Below are 17068 nucleotides of genomic sequence, written 5' to 3'. Positions count from 1 at the left end.
TTTTGAAAAAAGAAAAAAAAAAAAAAAAAAAAAAAAAAAAAAAAAAAAAAAAAAGAGGAGAGGAAGAAAAGAAAAGAAAAGAAAATCAGAGAGATGGTGAACGGATATATACAAGTCGTCCATGTTGCATCTTGGTTTCAGACGGCGTTGCATTGGTTTCAATCTATCGCCTTCACCTTGAGCTGCGCGAAACAACAGAAAACGACAAGGATACAAACACGCAATGCCCATTTTAGTGGCCAGCAGTTATAGAATTCCCCCTTTATTGATAGAAGGCTTCATATATCATCACAAATTCAAGGAATGGATGATAGAGCTCGCTTCCAACAGTTTATATCCATCTAGGCGCCATATTCTACTCCCCCATGAACATCATGACTTGACCAATCTATCCGTCTCTCCATCATCGTCACTATCTTCCTCTTCCTCGTCATCCTCATCATCATCCTCCTCCTCTTCCTCCTCACTCTCCTCCTCTTCACTCTCCTCCTCCTCCTCCTCCTCCTCTTCAGACTCTTCCTCCTGTTCCTCCTCCTCAGCAAGCCAATCATCCAACGTCTTCGTCCTGAAACCCTCCCCGAGCCCATTCGACTTGCCCACGGGCGCCGACCGCACCACCTCATCAAGCTTATCGGCCGCCGCCACCGCCGGCCTATCGCTGTTATACCGTGCCGTCGCGGCATCCCTTTCCGGCTCGCGTAACCGCGGATCAGGCTCCTTGCCGGGCTCGACCCAGTCAGGCAGCGTCTCGTATCCCCTGAGACCGTGTAGACCACCTCCTCCAGCTAGGACGAGCGTCGAAGAGCCCAAGAGGAACCCCTTTCTCGATTCGGAGGGGCTCGGGGCTTGGGGAGCCGGCTTCGGCGCGAGGAGCATCAGCGTGGCGAGCTGCGGCACAGAGAGCACGGCACGATACATGCGGGCTCGGTCTCGCAGGTCGAAAGACACGTCGTACCGCACCAGGAGCAGCACGTAGTCCCACAGTCTTTCGATGGGGTGCTTCTCTTCTTCCACGGGAGGATCCTCCTCTCCTGCTCTGTTCTTCTCGGCTTCACTCTTGCGGTTCAGGTGGTGCAGGTAGACTTTGGCCCCGAGAAGTAATATCTGTCGCTTGGCTGCCTCGGATTCGCTCGCAAAGTCTTTGAGAAGGATTCGGAAGACGTCTGGAGCAATGTTGTCCTCGCCGTTGAGACCGGAAAACTCGCCCACCAGCCAGATGATTGTTGCTCTTGCCTGAGGGTCTGTCGCCGAGTCAAGATTCTTGGCCAGGCGCACGACTGTCCCTGCATGAGCCTCTGCATCTTGCTGGATGAGGTGTCGAATGACCGTCAGCGACTCTGCAGCCAGCGTTCCATCCAGGCTTGTGATCTGGCTGAGGAGCAGTTTTAGACATCTGGGAGCCGTGGCTGCATCCGCTTGGGCGCAACGGCCAATGGCTCGGACAGCTTCGCGCACAAGAGCCTTGTTGGAGCCCTGAGAAAAGTGTTCCAGCTCTTTCAGAATGAGACTCTTGATGTGAACTGGACTGTGGGGGAAGATGAGTGCCAGTACTTCGAGCTTCAGCTCCCAGATCGGTGCGGTATCCGTCGCCCTGACCAGGAAATGGCTTGCATACTTGACAAAGTCAAGCGGACGCACAAGGCACACAGACACGATGTTATATAATGCAATCTGCTGAATGTCCTGAGCTCCTCTCAACAGGGCGACCAATGGCCCTATGGCGAGCTTGACATACTCCGGTGTACCGACGTCCATATAACATCTTGTGACGGCCACGACGACGCCCGAATTTCGACTCTGCAGCAGAGGCTTGATTCCGTTCAACAGGAGAGTCAAGTCAGGGTCCAGCGAAGTCGACTGCGTGGCGGGCTTGGATGCGCCTGATTCTCCGTAAAAGTCATCCACGCTGGTCTGTGTCTGCGTCTGAGAGGCTTCAGCTTCCGCGGCTGGCTGAGTCCGTCGTGGGAAGCATCTCCGTGCGTAATATGTCATGAGCTTGAGCGTGGCAAGCTGGCTCCATTCGTCCATGTCCACGACCTTCTTGATCAGGCCACGGTAATGTTTGTGTATCATATCGATCCTATCGGGGCAAACCTCGACAAATGCCGACACGGCGGCGCCAGCAACATAATACTGCTTATCACCCAGCAGCGTAGCCAGGTATTCCAACAATTGAGGTGACTGGCTCGGGTCCAGGCGGTAGCATTTCGGGATCGCAAGAGCAGCGGCTTTGCGCACAAGAGGGCTCATGTCCGCGACACCCTTCTTGATGGCAAGCGACACGATCTGGCTGATGACGGGCACGCGGATGCCGGACATGGTCTTGAGCGCGAGGGCTCGGACTTGGGGGTTCGTATCGGAGAGCGACTTTTGGATGGTGTTGATGGAGAGCAGGGCGAGGTCGGGCTCCTGCTCGGCATGGTGGATGAGGTAGATGTAGACGAGCTTCTTGATTTCAAAGTTGGGCGAGGCGACGTTTTTGACGACGGAGGAGAAGAAGGGGAGCGTCTTGTGGTTGCGGTACATCATCTGCAGCACCGGGAGCATGTTAGAGTCGGTATGATCTGCGGAAGGCGTACATAACACGGCAGAAGAAACGCACAGCTATGACACGCCGCAGTCCCTCGAGCACCTCGCGGTCGTTGCGGCTGTCGAGCAGCTTGCGCATCTGGTTGCGGTCCAGCATCTTGGAGGTCGTGCGGACGCCGCGCGTCGCCTGGGCGGCATCGAGGGTGAGTTCTCTGGCTGGAATTGGGCGCAACAGCAGGTCAGCTTCATCAGATCAAGACTTGCCGGCAACAAGAGCATAAACGCGGGGCTTTTGCGGTTGCTCACCAGCCTCCAGGAGGCCAGAGATTCTCGATATTGACTCCATTGTCTCTGGCCGGGCCTGAAGAAAGAAAAAGGCCTCTTTGGAGAGTCTGTTGCCGAGGCTGTGAGGAGGGAGCTGGTGGTTTGGGAGGGGAGGGTTAATATGGAATGAATGTATGGGCTCTGTGCCGTTTGGCGGTGCAGAAGAGATGACGTGCGAAGTTGGGGGTGCAAGCAGCATCCTGGCCAGTTGCGGTTTAGTGCATCAACTCACTACAGCTTGGTTCCCTTGCTAGGCATTTTCAACGACTGCATTCATTGTCTGTGAAATTGGGCACGCTCTACAAGGATGAGCTGAACTGCGAACACGAAATTAAATCATTCAATGCTCTCACTGTTCTTGTCATTATATATCAGGACGCCAATGCTTGGATAGCTTCAGGCACCCGTGTCTGGAGACGGTTCGTATGGCAAACACCATCAAACACCAGAGTCAAGCATGTCACCATATAAAAACACTTACATGACAACAATCTCATGACATCTCCCATCTCTCAACAAACCATACCCTCGTCATAGAATGCCACCTCCCAATCCCATCGTCCTCTCACCAGCAACACCCTCCGAACTCCTCGAGTACATCATCTCCCACCACAGATACCCAACCACAATCCTCATAGGCTGGCCCAAAGAGACATTCATCCAAGGCCTCGTCGAAGACATCACGCTCCAGCATCTCTCCCTCCACCGAGAACCAGCCGAGCAAAATCAACAAGACAAAGAAGGAGAAGCAACCAACAAACCATCCGCCCTTCACCCCCTCGAACGAAAATCCCTCCTTCAAACCGCCGTCTCGCGCCACATCCGTCTGCTATTCGTCCCCAGCACGACCCATCTCCGTGCTTACCTCGGCACATTCTCCGCCTCAGACTCCCAAATCCCGCCTCCTCCATCTGCACTTCTCGACGACTCCGACCCAAGATGTCCTACAGGCACACCGTTGCTGCTCGTATATGGCTTTCTCGAGCTTCACCGCGATGGAACCGAGTGGTCCGCCCAGGGCATCGGCACTACAGCTGCGTATTTCATCGAGACGGCTGCCAGGAATTCCTTTAGGGCTGCCATAGCTGAGCCGAGGGGAACACAAGGGTTCACGACTTTGGATGAGTTCTTGGACGAAAAGGTGCCTATCTTGAGTGGCACTGGCGTCAATTCCGATGGCGAGTGGAGGGGGCGGACGGTTCCCGTAGGGGCGGTGCTCAGTCGCTGGTTCGAATATGAACGGCAAGACGAGAAAGAAAGGGCAGAGACATCTTAGTAAATAGAAGGTATAAAGTGAAGCCAAATAGTACTCAGTTCCCATTGTCCATAGTCATGCTTGGCCATCATGCGTCCCAGATTGAAACAAAAATCCATGTCCAGCCTCCCAATCCAACGCCAATCCGTGGTATCTCCATCATCAATATGCGCCTGTCATCCTTTCCCATGTCGTTGCCACATTCCAGATATCTACAACTGACAGCATCTCGTAAACAAAGTAAAGACAATTCTCCGGTTAGCCGATTGTCTGTTCCATTTCGGTAATGTACAGCTTGATGTGAGCCTCCATTTTGAGATACTCGTCGTACGCCGCGTGGACTTCGTTCTCAATGTTTTCTTTCAGATCGAGCATCTGCTTGCCGTTAGCAGCCATCCATACACTGTCAAGACTGGGAAGTAAGTCTGTGCGCATACCTTCTTCTCCGTCTGCTCAATCCTCACTCTTCGAATCTCCATCTCCTTGCCCTTGTCCGTGAGCTCCTCCGTCAGCCTCTTGTGCGTTGCACGCAGCTCGTGCATCTTCTCTTTGGCGTCTTGCGCCTTTTGGTTGCTCTGCTCGCGGAGCTTCTCCGTCCGCTCCGTCCACTTGGCCAGCTGTCGCTTGAGCATCTGCTCTGCTCTCTCCACCTCGCGAGCATTGTTTCCTCTTTCAGAGAGCGCCTCGCGCTGCTTGGTGTTCTTGGCCATTTCTTCCTCCTCTTTCGCCATCTCCATCGCAATTTCTTCCAGGACCTTGATGCAGGATGCTACATCTGTGGTTACAACGGCAAACGAATCTGCCGATGTCTGGAGCGCTCGTGCCCGTCGGTCCAAGGAATCGATGCGCGTCTTGTCATTGTTGAGAATGTCCCGCAGCTCCGTCAAATTCTCCTGCAGAGCCGATGGGCTCTGTAGCACATACGGCCGCAGCTTGGCGCTCTCCTGCTTGAGTGTAATCTTCTCCTGCGTCTTTTGCTCCAGCACCGTCGTCAACTCGCCCTTCTTCTGTTTCGCCTCCTCCAGTCGCGCCGCAACCTTTTCTTGGTTCCGCCTGAGCTCGAGCAGCCGTCGTTTCAGCTCCTCGTTCCGCATCGTCTTTTCTCGCACCTGCGCCTCCATCGCCTGCCGATTGTTCTTCATGTCCTCCAGCCTAGTCTCGTTCTCCTGGTTCTCTGCGTAGAGCGTCTGTATTCGCGTCTTGGTCGACTCAGCTTTGTTATAGTGTTCGTCGATGACGCTCGTCTGAGACTCTCGAAACCGCACAAAGTTGATCAGATAGCTGAAGATCTTGACCAGGCGTTCGTATGTCGGCCTGTACAGATCGTTGAAGCTAAAGTCCTGGATGCCGCACTCCACCAACAGCCGCCTCAGCGACACGAAGAAGCCCATCAGATTGCGCGTGTCGGGCGAAACGACGTCTGCAAACTCGCCGCAAACGTCCTCTGCGGCGGCGCGCATCGCCGGCTCGACCGTCTCGCGTGTCGCATTGAGAAGAAGTTCGGCAAACCACTCAAAGATTTGCTGGACGTGCGCGGGATTCGGCTTCTGCAGGTCGGCGATGGTGAAGTTGATGCCAATGTCGGTGATGCAGCCAACGATCTCGCGGTCCGGCAGCCGCATGAACGCGTCGGCCTCTTCCTCCTTTTTCCTCGACCGTGACTGTTGCTGCGAGGCCGGTATGATGCTCACTCGAGGATTGTACGCCATTTCGGGAGGTGCAGCGCGCAGTTTGCGCTGTCGATGTGCTGATTGTAGAGCTCAATGGGCGATACGAAAATGGTTGGGGTTTCGAACGTGGCATGTAAATACGGGAACAAGGTTGCCGCAGAAACTCTGATCACGTGATTCCACCCTACAAGCAACAGAGCACCCGTCTATGTATTATCGTCGCGTATGATGCGGGAGATGAATTCCATCTTTCATGGCTTTTTTATTGGATATACTTTGGGATGACTTGCAGGGTTTGATCCTCATTGATGCAGTTTGTGGAGGTGAACGTTTGGTGCTGCTTCAGGGTGACGATGCGGCTGGGGGGACAGACAACACCGCGACACCGCAAAATATCTAATGTCCAAATGCTTTACATCTAAGCTCTTTACACTCAGCCAGCGTGATGACAAGAGCTTTGACTAGTTATCTATCATCTGCAAGATCTAACATGATATACACGCCATACCTATCTTACACACCTTGTCCCCGACCTCGTCATCCCTTCCTGGGAACTACAACTCCCTAAGCCTTGTGCTTCCTCAGCGTCTGCAGCAAGACGGGCGGGTTCGCGCCAATCATCTCGTCGACCTTGCTGCCGTTCTTGTAGAAGAGAAAGGTGGGCATGGCGCGAATGCCCAGCTCCTGGCTCAGCTCGGGCAGCTCGTCCACGTCAAACTTGACAAAGAGGACCTTGTCCTTGAATTCTGCATCCTCAGAGGCCCTTTACTTGACGGTTAATAAGAAGTCGCCATTCTTCATTGTTGAGCAGACAAACTTTTCCAGGATGGGAGCGATGGCCTTGCATGGCCCGCACCATGTTGCGAAACAGTCGACAATGACCGTCTTCCGGTCCTCGACAACCTTTTTGAACTCTTCGGCACTTTTAAGCCCCCCTAACGTCTCAGCACGTGGAAGTTGTATCGTTTTGTAAGGAGATGCAGCTCACGTCTTGACATGGTGGACTGCAAAGGCCGGCCGGCTGGCGTGGAAGAGCCGCTGCGATGCGACGCCTTGCCGGGTGATGGAGGAGGCCGGACGGATCATGCGTGCGGGAAGCATCTTGGCGAGCGAGTTTCAGTAGTAGATGAACAAAATTGTGATTGAGCGAGTGCGAGCAAGGGGATTTATGAAGTTGATGTCGTGAAGCAAGTGGCGATCTACATGAGCAAATATCGGGGACAGATCTGTATGAGGTAAGCCAACTCTAATTGTAGGGAGCGGCTATCCAGCACCCCAGCAACATAATGATCTTTACCACTGCTGATAATATTATACGATAAGAGCGTCTACTCTCTGCTACTATTATTACATTCTTCTAGTCTTGGTAGGAGCTTCTATTAATAACTAGTAGATAGAATATAAAGAATCTCCTGCAGCTTTCTATCCTTGTATATATACCTAAACTTGGGGCGCTGGATACCTAGCCAATCTGGGGTGCTGGATCATGTAGCCATTCCCTAATTGTATCTGGGCCAAGGCCAGCGGGGGCTTGAACGATGACTACCTTGTATGTACCTTAGCACAGACACCAGATGGCTGCAGTGGAAGCAATCGTTTGCAGCACCTCAACAACTCGGGCCATTAATCTCTACCACTCAATGCTTGGACACTCTGGCCTTTAGTGTATATCAAGACTATCGTAGTCTCTGGGAACATCATGTGCACTTGAGGTACCTGTTGGAGCAACAATCAAGTCTCGGGAGTTGCCTCACCTGATTGATACCTACCTTATCTTGCGCATTAGGAAGCCGTGTCTCGCTTACCTGTATTTTGTCCACCGCCTGCCATCTCAGTTCCCCCATTTGAAGTCAACACACTCAACTCCATTAACCCTCAGCATCGTGATGATCATTTCCACTCCGTCTGTCTACCTGCTTTTTCGTCGACGACGTCATAATCGCTCTTCCGTCCGGCGTTGGGCGCCGTGATGCTTGCTCCGGAGCCTCATCCTCTTATGCCTGCGGCCAGCTTTGCGGCTGACGTTTCTCTTGAGCGTCAGCTCTCCCGACGATTCCTTTCTTGTCCAACACTATATGCCGATTGCTCAGTATCTACATCTTGATGTAAGCTACCTACCGTACTGGGAGAACATGTCGATCTCTCCCTCGAGACATGATGCCATTGACTGCGCTCTCTTTCCTTGCAGCGTCGAAACATGAACCAGCAAATCGTCATCTTGAATTGCTGCATCTAGACTGCCTACAACGGTCCATTGATCATGGCATATAAAGCATCCGAAATGTTCTTCGGAAACAGAGCGGCAAGATTTGGATCAAGCGTCGACGTGGTATCTGTATGAGTTACACACCCGCGAGACGCCTCTTTCCCATCCAGCCGATCCTGCATCCAAGATATCGCCTTGTACACGCCGACGATTCCATACTTGACGTGGCTCAAATTGGTCGAGTTGGCTCTCTCATAATGGACGCTGACGCCCTCATCACAGTAGTCGCGCACCTCGGCATCTATCCTGTTAATGTCCGAGAGATGGTCGACGGCGCTCTGATAGATGTACAGCGGAGCTTTGACCTTTGACAGCGGAAAGTCGTTTTCTTTCTTCCAAGCTCTGACGAGCTCTTTCTTCAATCCCGGTATCGAATCATTGCGAAACATTCCCAGAACATCCTGGTGGAAAAACAAGACTGTGATGGCCTGCAGACATTGATGCATCGGGCTGTAAAAGAGGTCGCGGAACTGCGGCTCCAGCGCCTCATCAATAGCCTTCTGAAGGTCTGGGTGCTGACTCGCCAGACCGAGCATCGCAGAGGGTATCAAGCCCGCACTCGGCCCCTTGTTAATGTCAAAGATGTCGCTTGCTTCAGCCAGGCTCGAAAGGCCTCCCATGGCGACGCCTGCAATGTCCAGCTCAGGGGCATAACTGCCTTGCATCGTGATGGCAATCTGCGTGGCAGCAGCTCCTCCCGAGTAGCCCCAAAGGCCAATCTTGGCGTTGGACTCAATGCCGGTGATGTGGTTGGACTGCTTCGCCGCTCGAATGCCGTCGAGGACGGTGTGGCCGGTGACTTTGCTTGCTGCAAAGGATCCCTTTGGGCCTTCGTGGTCTGGTACGATGACGATCCATTTCTGGGCGAGAGCTGCTTCTGCGAAGAGGAGTTGGAGCGCGGTGGTGTTTGACGCAAAACGGGGAGTGGTTTGTGATGAGAGCTGCATCGTGTAAGACGGACCGCAGTCAATCGTCGCAGAGTCCTCAGCCATCTGCAAGGAGAGGAGCTTGTCGAAGTCGGCATCGGGAGGGATGAGGGCTGTCAAGATGCCTGCGGTGGCATTCTGTTGGCTGTCCGTCGTGCGGTAAAGGATCTGGTAGGCTTTGTGGATGTGGGTTGGAGTCCATCCGTAAGTCGAGATTCGCGATGGTGGTTCTCTGTGGTTGATGATTTCGCCGGGGGAGAAGGCTGAAATGTTTTCTGGGACGGCGTAGAAGGGGTCTTGGCTTGGGGGGAGGCTGGTTTCTGAATGGTTGGAATGAGCCTCTGTGGTAGAGATGAGGGATGCCGCCAGCAGGGAGTAGAGAGAAATCATGATGGATGATGGTGTAGGCCTCTATGACGGATGCGTGGAGGAGAACGAAGGGGTAAGGAAAGCCTCCATGAGAAGTCAACCCTTGAATTGAGGTGGTTGAGATCAAGGATGCAGCACCGTCCAATGCAGAGCATGTTGGTAGAGAGTTGGCACAGCAAGTTCCTCTTATATCAGCCATGGAAGGAACAGAAGTAGTATGTAGTAAGACAGAGTGGGACATTTTACATATCATTGACCGCATGGGGATGGCCAGGGATGGTATGCAGGGTCGTCATACATAATGCATGTTGAAAGAATGGTTACACAGCTCTTGAAAAGATGCGTGGACAAGAGCTTGTGTTGCCAACCGCCTGATGCTCAGCTTTTTAGTCTCCAGCATTCTGTCCATCATACTGCACAGGTCTTGATTCTGCAACTGACAGGAGACAGCATGGAGATGACTTCTGGCCAGAACCCGCATGCCAGCATCCCGCTTCACCCAGTGTCTCACATCGCATAACGCCTGTGACTGTCCCTCGTGCGATGCACCATGTCTGTCTCAGTGTCTTATCCTGCTGCGTCCGCAGTTTGAAGACCAACACGTCATTCCAGGGACCTGGATTGAGTGCCCTTGGCCGAAGATGGCTTGTGACTGTCTTGTCCAACGATAACTTTGTACGGTATTCTATGCTCAGGCAGGGAGGCCAAATCAAGCCCTACTCTCGTACTTTGGCCTAATATGCATATAATACCTGTGCAGAGGGGAAGCTTACAAGACAGCACACAAAGCGTCTCCAACCTCCTGCTAACCTAAACCCCATGTGGGATGCCAGTCTTGGATTATCCGGCGGGTGACCAGAGACGCAAAACATCAAGGTCCTCTCTACTACCTACATGTTCCGATTGGAGCACTGGTTTGTCGGAATCGATACATCTTGTGGTCGTAGAAGGGTATATCTTGTTCATCAACTTACTAAGGTAGCCTCCAATGCCCATTCCATAGATGTTACTATACGTAGAAGCCTGCTCCAAGGGCTGGATTCCTTGCAAGTGGTGCATGTTTCCAACCAGACCCAACTATATTATTGCATCAGCATTAGAAAAGCATTTTCATCACAATAGTACTTACCCTAGCGACTCTCACGCAGCATTGAAGCACCGCTCCGCCTACCTTGGTTATATGTAAGGTATACAAGGTATAAAGGACGTATTGTCGGTCACTGGCTTTACAGCGATCTCTAAGGTGCTAAAGGTGCTAAAGGTGCTAAAAGGCGCCAAGGGGTTCCAGGTGGTGCCTGCAGGGTTTCCACTTCTCAGGTACGGTGCCAGCAGGTAATTACTACACCAAATCTACTACAAGACGTTTTCTACTACTACGGAAGGGTAGGTATGCTAAAACATAGCACACATCACCCGAGCTCACAGCATTTTCAACGCTGCCCGGAACTTGAGACTTACATGTTGCACGGTGTTATGCATCTCAATGCATTTCCACCCAGCTCGGCACGGGCAAGGAAATCTATATATTGAATACGCAGGTGCTTGAAAACTTGACAGCTTTTTTAACCTCGCCCGGGTCTTTAAAGTTGCAGTCGGGCCACCAGGGTAAACGTACCGAGGCGCCTTGTGAAGGCTGCGATAAGCGCCGATAAGAAGCTGTCGCATTGAAATTTCTCCCATCCACCCCACCATAACTCTTCGTCGCCAGTCATTGACCATCAAATACACAACGTCAACCTCCAGCACTCTTCTCGCTCTACAACAACAATCTCTCGTTTTCCAATCAATCCATATCCAACTTACAGACGACTCAGCCTCCCAGCCATGTCCAACATAGACCCCGACCTCATGGACATTGTCCACGAAGACCCCCCCAAACCCGCCATCACCACCACCAACAACAACAACACCAGCAATAACAACGACGACGAAGAAGAAGACGACCCCATCACCGCCAGCTACCAAGTCTTCCTCAACCCATCCCTCCCCCTCGGCCGCCGCCTCCTCGTCCTCCAACACCCCAACCGCACCGACAACACCCCGCGCCCCCCGCCCACCGAGCTGCGCCTGAAAGAACACTCGGGCATGGTCGAGGTCGACATGCCCCTCGACAACACCACCGCCTACGACCGCGAAAAGGGCCTCCGCTGGGGCCGCGCGTTGCAAAACTCCATGGCCGTCAAGAGCGGCGGCAGCCACGGTCTCGCGGGCGGCTTCGGCGTTGGCGCCGTCCAGCAGCGCGCCCCGCGCAAGAAGGGCGACGTCGAGGCCGACGAGGATCTCGATTGGAACGAGGCCGTGCGCCAGGGCAAGGTGCTCAGCACGCAGACGCTGGGCGGGCAGTATCCCGAGGCCGACGAGGTGCAGTACATGGTTGGCGTCTTCCAGGGCAGTATGTCTCTCCGAATACCCCGTACACCTTTCCTCTCGACAAGTTCCAGTAACACTAACAAGAGAAACACATCACAGAACACCTCCATCTCACCCCCGTATCGAACCTCATCCACCTCCGCCCCCAGCTCCACCACCTCGACGCAGCCACCCAGCAAGAGCGCCAGTCCTCCGCCGCCGCTGCCTCCAAGGACGGCACCCCCGCGACCGCCTCCTCCGCCCGCGCCATCCACATGACCATCAAGACGACCGCCGACGGCGCCGACGGCGTCTCGACCGAGACCATGGCCGACCGCCTGCGCGCCGTCCAGACCGAGCCCTGGCGCAAGATGCGCTACACCGACGAGAACGAAGAGACGGCCTGGGAGGTCTACAACGAGAGCCTCTTCCTCAGGCCGAGGGCCACCGATCCGACGACGGGCGAGCAAACGCAGCAGGCGGAAGCAGATCAGGACCTGGAGGAGCTGGTGCCTACGCTCGGCAACAAGTGGGACGACACGCAGTTCCTCGAGTCCATCAGCGGCATCAAGAAGCCCGAGCCAGCCGCCGAGCCGCCGGCAGAACAGAAGAAGCCGGAGCCTGTTGCTGCTGCTGCGCCTCCGGTTGAAGAGCAGCGCCAGCCTCCGAGGGCGACGCGTCCCAGGGCGGGTGCCGCCGCCGCGATGGCTGCTCGGAGGGGTGGGCGGTCAAAAGCGGCGTGAGGAGTTCAGGGGAGGGAGGGATGCGTTGAGAGAGTAATTACTTGGCATGGGATTTTGGTGTTTATGGAGTCAATTGGTTTCATCATTGTGGAATTGCTGGCTCGCAATTCGTGTATTCACGTTTAGATAGGGTTGGATATACATGAGATCTTAGATCTGCGAATCGTACCCATCTTTCCGTTATTACCAGGTAAGGTAACCATCTTTAACATCATACCCAGATCCCGTGACAGCCAGCTGCTCAAGGCCTTGTCCTCATCCGTATTGCAATAGAATGACATTCAAGCTGAATAACCCACGCATAACCACACTCCATACTAATCCGTGCTGCGCTTTTGCTTCCACTCCCTCCCCCCATCCATTCGTTGGTATGATAGTAATACACCAGACAATATCAAACGACGGTATCCCACTCATGTACCCGTTATCGCAAGCAACGCTCGCTGCACCACACCTCGCTTTTTTAACATCAATGCAAAAAACGACAAAGTTCCCTCCAAGTCGTCCGGATGATCTTTCTTTCTCTCACCAACCACGGCTAGTCCAATCCTTCCAACTTGCTTTGCCCATTGCAATAGTAGTTTCGAACGAAAACGTCTGGTGTTTGTTGCGTGTTGCTGGGCTTTCCGCCGAGTACATATAAAAAAAAAAATCAGTATCGGGTCAGTTCTTGGCCAAACTACTGGCCCATCAGCATGTCCACGTCCAAGCCAATCGAGTGCAGGAACAGGTTGACGCTGCTGAGCCGCTCCGCCGCCATGGTCGGAGGCAGCGTCTTTGCTAGAGAAATGGTGCCAATGACACGGTCCTTGACGGCAAGGACCAGGCGGGTCTGCTGGTCGTTGCTGGCGCTGACGCCGAGAGCCGCGAGGAGCTGCCACACGTAGACGTCCGAGCCCGTGTTAATGCTGCCGGGGAACATGTAGGGCAGTGACACCTCGAGTCTGCTGAAGAAGGTCTCATACGTTTGATCCCTGCAACGCACATCCGAGTCAGTAAAATCAGCTTCAAGACAGCTCGTAACCCAGATGATCAAAACTCACCATTTCTCCCACTGCTCAGGAGTGCCGCCACCAGTCTGCTTGAGCAGCACGGCGCGGCTCAAAATCAATGTGAGCATCGAGACGCCAACCCTAGTCTTGGCGATGAGATCAACATTGAGGTTCGTAGCAATCAAGTTCAAAACACCATCCACAATATCCAGGCCCGTATCGTTGAAATACTGCATCAGGGAGGGCATGACAGTCGACAAGAACAGATCAATGTTCTCCCGCATTCTCGCGTTGGGAACAGTCTCGTCGTTGGTCACGGCCGCACCATTCACCACATCCAGCTGGTCGAGGTGAAACACGATCATCGTCATGATGGTGGTGCGCTGTTCAAAGCTCAGGTGGGGGAAGATTCGAGGAATGGCCTTCTTTCCCTTGGCGCACGACAGGAAGGCAATGAACGGGTGAGGCACAATGACGCCGATAGGCTCGTGCACCTTGAGCTCTTGCCACAGGCGGGCGTTGAGAGCCTCCAGGGTCGCCGCCCACTCTTTGTGCTTCTCCTGCAGCTCCTGATCGCCCTGGTTCGTGACGGGCGGTGGCATGACTCGAACGTGGTCCTCAATCTTCATTAAGGTAACGTAGACGAGCTCGGCATTTCGCAGAATCGTCTTGCGGTCGAGGCTGCTGGCAGGCGACTTCTTTCCGCTTCCAGCTCGATGGTGGTGCGGCTCGTTCTCTGCGGCGCGCTTAATGTTGAGCAAGGGCTTCGGGGTCTTGGCATTACTGAAGGAAATCTTGCCCAAGCTGCCGGCGATGACGAGCTGGGGGTTCTTCGGCTTGTTCTTGGCCGCCTCGACAGCTCGCTGCACTTGCTGCTCCATGCGCTGGATGTGGTTCTCCGCGGGTCGTCCGTGGCGGCGCATGTTGCCATGGCGGCCGCCGGTCTGGAAGAGGTAGGTCTGAGCAAAGTTGCTCAGGGGTTGGCTGGGGTTTTGGCGCTGGCCGGCACGGATGTGGCTGTAGACTTGATAGTAGAAGTCCTCGGAGAGCGAGGCGTCGGAGCCCTGCTCGACGGGGTTACCCGTGGCGGAGACGAGCTGCTGGAGCTGGATGCGAGTGATGAAGTTTTTGTCCTGAGGAGTCATCACGCCGTTATCCTTGGACAGCAGCCAGATCTTGTGGTTCCGCTTAGCTCTCTTCGTCTCTTGGTCCAAAAACGCCACCTTTTCCTCCTCAGACATGTGAGCCAGCTGGGGATGAGCACTCATCTGCGCCAGTTTGGCGGCGGAAGCGGCCGTCTGGGGCAGTTCCTGGCTGCCAGCTGCGGCGCGCGCTGCCTCGGACGAGAGGCGCTTCGGATTCTGTAGAATCTGCACTGGCTGAACCGAGTGTGCGGGCTGCTGGTGAAGGTTATGATATTGCTCCTGCTGCCCATGAGGGGTGGGCAGCTTGGGGGCGAGGGAGGGTGAAGCCTTCGCCTGCGAGCCTTGAGGCCGCTGCAGGATAGTGACAGGGTGCGCCTGGCCGTGCTGAGGTAGAGGAGATGCATGCTGAGCCGACGGGTAACCAGCGGGGGCTTGCTGATGCGAAGCCAGCTCGGAGACGGGCGGCTGCGGCGAAGGCTTAGCCTGCGCGCGCATGGCAGCCTCAACCTCCTCCAAGCTCATCACCTTCCTTCCAACACTGCTCGACGGCGCGGGCTGAGGAGCTGGCTTGGGGGCTGGGGCAGCCGCCGCTTTGGAGGGGCCGATGCCCCAGATGCTCTGGTCGACATGCAGATCCGGGAGGGGGTCGGGCTCATTGTACTTTTCGTAGCCCGTGCGAGCAGGCCGCGTCGCCACGGGCTCTCCATAGTAGGGCTGATGTTGCGAATATTGCTGCTGCGCATATTGCTGCTGCGCATATGGCTGCTGCGCATATTGCTGAGACGATATGCCGCTGGGCTGGGCTTGGACTTGAGCTTGGGCCTGGGAAGCAGTGGCTCGCGCGGCTGGCTGAAGTCGGTTGAAGCGAAGATGTTCCTCCTCGATGGCATCCGCAACCTTGGCCGTCTGGCCGAAGAAGTCAAAGTCCTTGCCAACTTTGCCAGCAGCAGAGTCGCCTGCGCCAAACGCCCCGCCGCCAAACGTGTCGTCGTTGAAAGCATCGTCAGCGTCGTCCAGCTGGTCGCCTAGGCCATCGTAGGTGTCTTCGAAGTCGAGAGCGTCGCCTTCTTCTTGATGGCCCGAAAGGCCTGCGAATGGATCACGCGGTTGGGAAAACCCTGGCGCAGCGGCATTGTGGCGGCCACTAGTATCGAAGCCAAAGAAAGACATGTTGGTCGCTTTGACGAGGAATTATGTGATTATCGTACTAGGAGGCGTGCTGTCAGTGTGATGGCCCAGGTAGGGAAGATGGTATGTAGAGCGAAAAGCAGGAGGCAGTAGAAGAGTATCGAGGGCTGTAGGACAGCTTTGCAGGGCTAGCTGTTGATCCGTCCATGACGAATGGCGGCAAAGTCCGCCGAGTTCGAGCTTGAGGACAAGCAGTCGGTGGATGTTGACGTCCGGCCTGGCCCCGCATTTCTCTGTGCGATCTGTTGTCTTTGCTTCTCTGGCGAGGCTGAAGGGGACGAGGCTCGAGTTATTGGCCGCAGACTTTGTCCCTCAGCTCGCCCGCAGTGCTCTCCAACCCATTCGGCAGTCCAAAGCACAAAGATTTGCAGATATCAGAGGAAACAAGACGCAAAATGAGAAGGCGACATACCGCTAAGATAGTAAAGGATTGACGAGGACTTGACAAGCGCACAAAGCTATCATGGTGTCTCTTCCTGCCGCGAAGCCGAGGAGTGTCCAAGAGCGCAGAGAGCAGCAAGCCGAACCCAAAGGAGAGACGAGATCGCTGAGCTCTGTGTCAAGAGATGGCCTGTCCAACGAGGCGCAGCTGACGAGAGGGAGACGGAGGGAATCCAGACGCTGAGGAGCCCAACAATTGTGCGGATCTGGAGAGGGAGAGACTGACGTCCTTGGAGAGAGAAACCCCACATGTGGGAGGACAGTCAGCCGGCGAGGGAGCGAGTCACGTGCGCACGCATATGGAGGGGCAGCAGAGGGACGTGCCCAAAATCAAGAGACAAAGAGGACATGAGCATGCAGGCATCTTTCTCACGACGTACCTGTACATGACGTCCGATTGGTTGTCAATGAGTGCTGTGATACCTAGTAGGTATCTAGGGTTGGAGGGTGAGCTATGGACGATGTTGTGAATCAATGGGGTGCATCTTCTTTCCTTCGCTAGAAGCACCACCACCCAACATTTACAAGGTTTCCACCAATTTGTCCATCTCTATCCCTGTCCTGATGCGACGAGACGAGCGGCCAGCGTCTATGTATGTACGAGCCAGAAAACGATAAAAAGATCGCCGCTCGTTGAAACGCGTTTGACTCGGAGGCCTTTTGCGCCAGGAGCCGATCAGCCGAAAGCCATTCAGCATCCAATCTTGCACACATGACGAGATCGGATACCCGGCTTACTCGCGCTGGGGACATGGTCTGGCTACAAGGGATGGACGCATGCAAGAGGTAGCACCTCGTCGAGGCTTGGCTCAGGTGCCGCGTAAGTGCCGAGTGATGGATGAAGACATGATGGATATGCTGTCTAGTTTGA

The 17068-nt window shown here is 54.5% G+C and overlaps 7 protein-coding genes across 7 annotated transcripts; 2 read left to right on the top strand and 5 right to left on the bottom strand.

Moving 5' to 3' along the window:
- Positions 1–372: 372 nt before the first annotated feature.
- CCMA1212_007662 (AP-3 complex subunit beta-2) lies at positions 373–2875 on the bottom strand (the record flags this gene model as incomplete). Its single annotated transcript, XM_073704826.1, has 3 exons — positions 373–2529; positions 2603–2745; positions 2836–2875. The coding sequence occupies 3 exons, from the start codon at positions 2873–2875 to the stop codon at positions 373–375; spliced, it is 2340 nt and encodes a 779-aa protein (XP_073556755.1).
- Positions 2876–3391: 516 nt separating this feature from the next.
- Positions 3392–4129, top strand: CCMA1212_007661 (uncharacterized protein; the record flags this gene model as incomplete). The annotated part of the gene is made up of 1 exon (XM_073704825.1): positions 3392–4129. One exon carries the CDS (start codon positions 3392–3394, stop codon positions 4127–4129), a length of 738 nt encoding a protein of 245 aa, XP_073556752.1.
- Positions 4130–4366: 237 nt separating this feature from the next.
- On the bottom strand, positions 4367–5817 carry CCMA1212_007660 (putative kinetochore protein NUF2; the record flags this gene model as incomplete). The annotated part of the gene is made up of 2 exons (XM_073704824.1): positions 4367–4483; positions 4546–5817. The coding sequence occupies 2 exons, from the start codon at positions 5815–5817 to the stop codon at positions 4367–4369; spliced, it is 1389 nt and encodes a 462-aa protein (XP_073556753.1).
- Positions 5818–6342: 525 nt separating this feature from the next.
- On the bottom strand, positions 6343–6879 carry CCMA1212_007659 (Thioredoxin-1; the record flags this gene model as incomplete). Its single annotated transcript, XM_073704823.1, has 3 exons — positions 6343–6541; positions 6596–6700; positions 6767–6879. 3 exons carry the CDS (start codon positions 6877–6879, stop codon positions 6343–6345), a joined length of 417 nt encoding a protein of 138 aa, XP_073556526.1.
- A 1140-nt stretch (positions 6880–8019) lies between these two features.
- On the bottom strand, positions 8020–9360 carry CCMA1212_007658 (Lipase A; the record flags this gene model as incomplete). Its single annotated transcript, XM_073704822.1, has 1 exon — positions 8020–9360. One exon carries the CDS (start codon positions 9358–9360, stop codon positions 8020–8022), a length of 1341 nt encoding a protein of 446 aa, XP_073556525.1.
- A 1803-nt stretch (positions 9361–11163) lies between these two features.
- On the top strand, positions 11164–12431 carry CCMA1212_007657 (uncharacterized protein; the record flags this gene model as incomplete). Its single annotated transcript, XM_073704821.1, has 2 exons — positions 11164–11731; positions 11809–12431. The coding sequence occupies 2 exons, from the start codon at positions 11164–11166 to the stop codon at positions 12429–12431; spliced, it is 1191 nt and encodes a 396-aa protein (XP_073556530.1).
- A 679-nt stretch (positions 12432–13110) lies between these two features.
- On the bottom strand, positions 13111–15738 carry CCMA1212_007656 (uncharacterized protein; the record flags this gene model as incomplete). The annotated part of the gene is made up of 2 exons (XM_073704820.1): positions 13111–13405; positions 13475–15738. 2 exons carry the CDS (start codon positions 15736–15738, stop codon positions 13111–13113), a joined length of 2559 nt encoding a protein of 852 aa, XP_073556529.1.
- Positions 15739–17068: the final 1330 nt, after the last annotated feature.

This window comes from Trichoderma ghanense (genome assembly GCF_004382785.1).
Source record: "Trichoderma ghanense strain CCMA-1212 chromosome Unknown scaffold_10, whole genome shotgun sequence".
NCBI classification, from domain to species: Eukaryota; Fungi; Ascomycota; class Sordariomycetes; order Hypocreales; family Hypocreaceae; genus Trichoderma; species Trichoderma ghanense.
The sequence above is the reverse complement of the archived record's forward strand: the minus strand, read 5'-3'. Positions and strand labels throughout refer to the sequence as shown.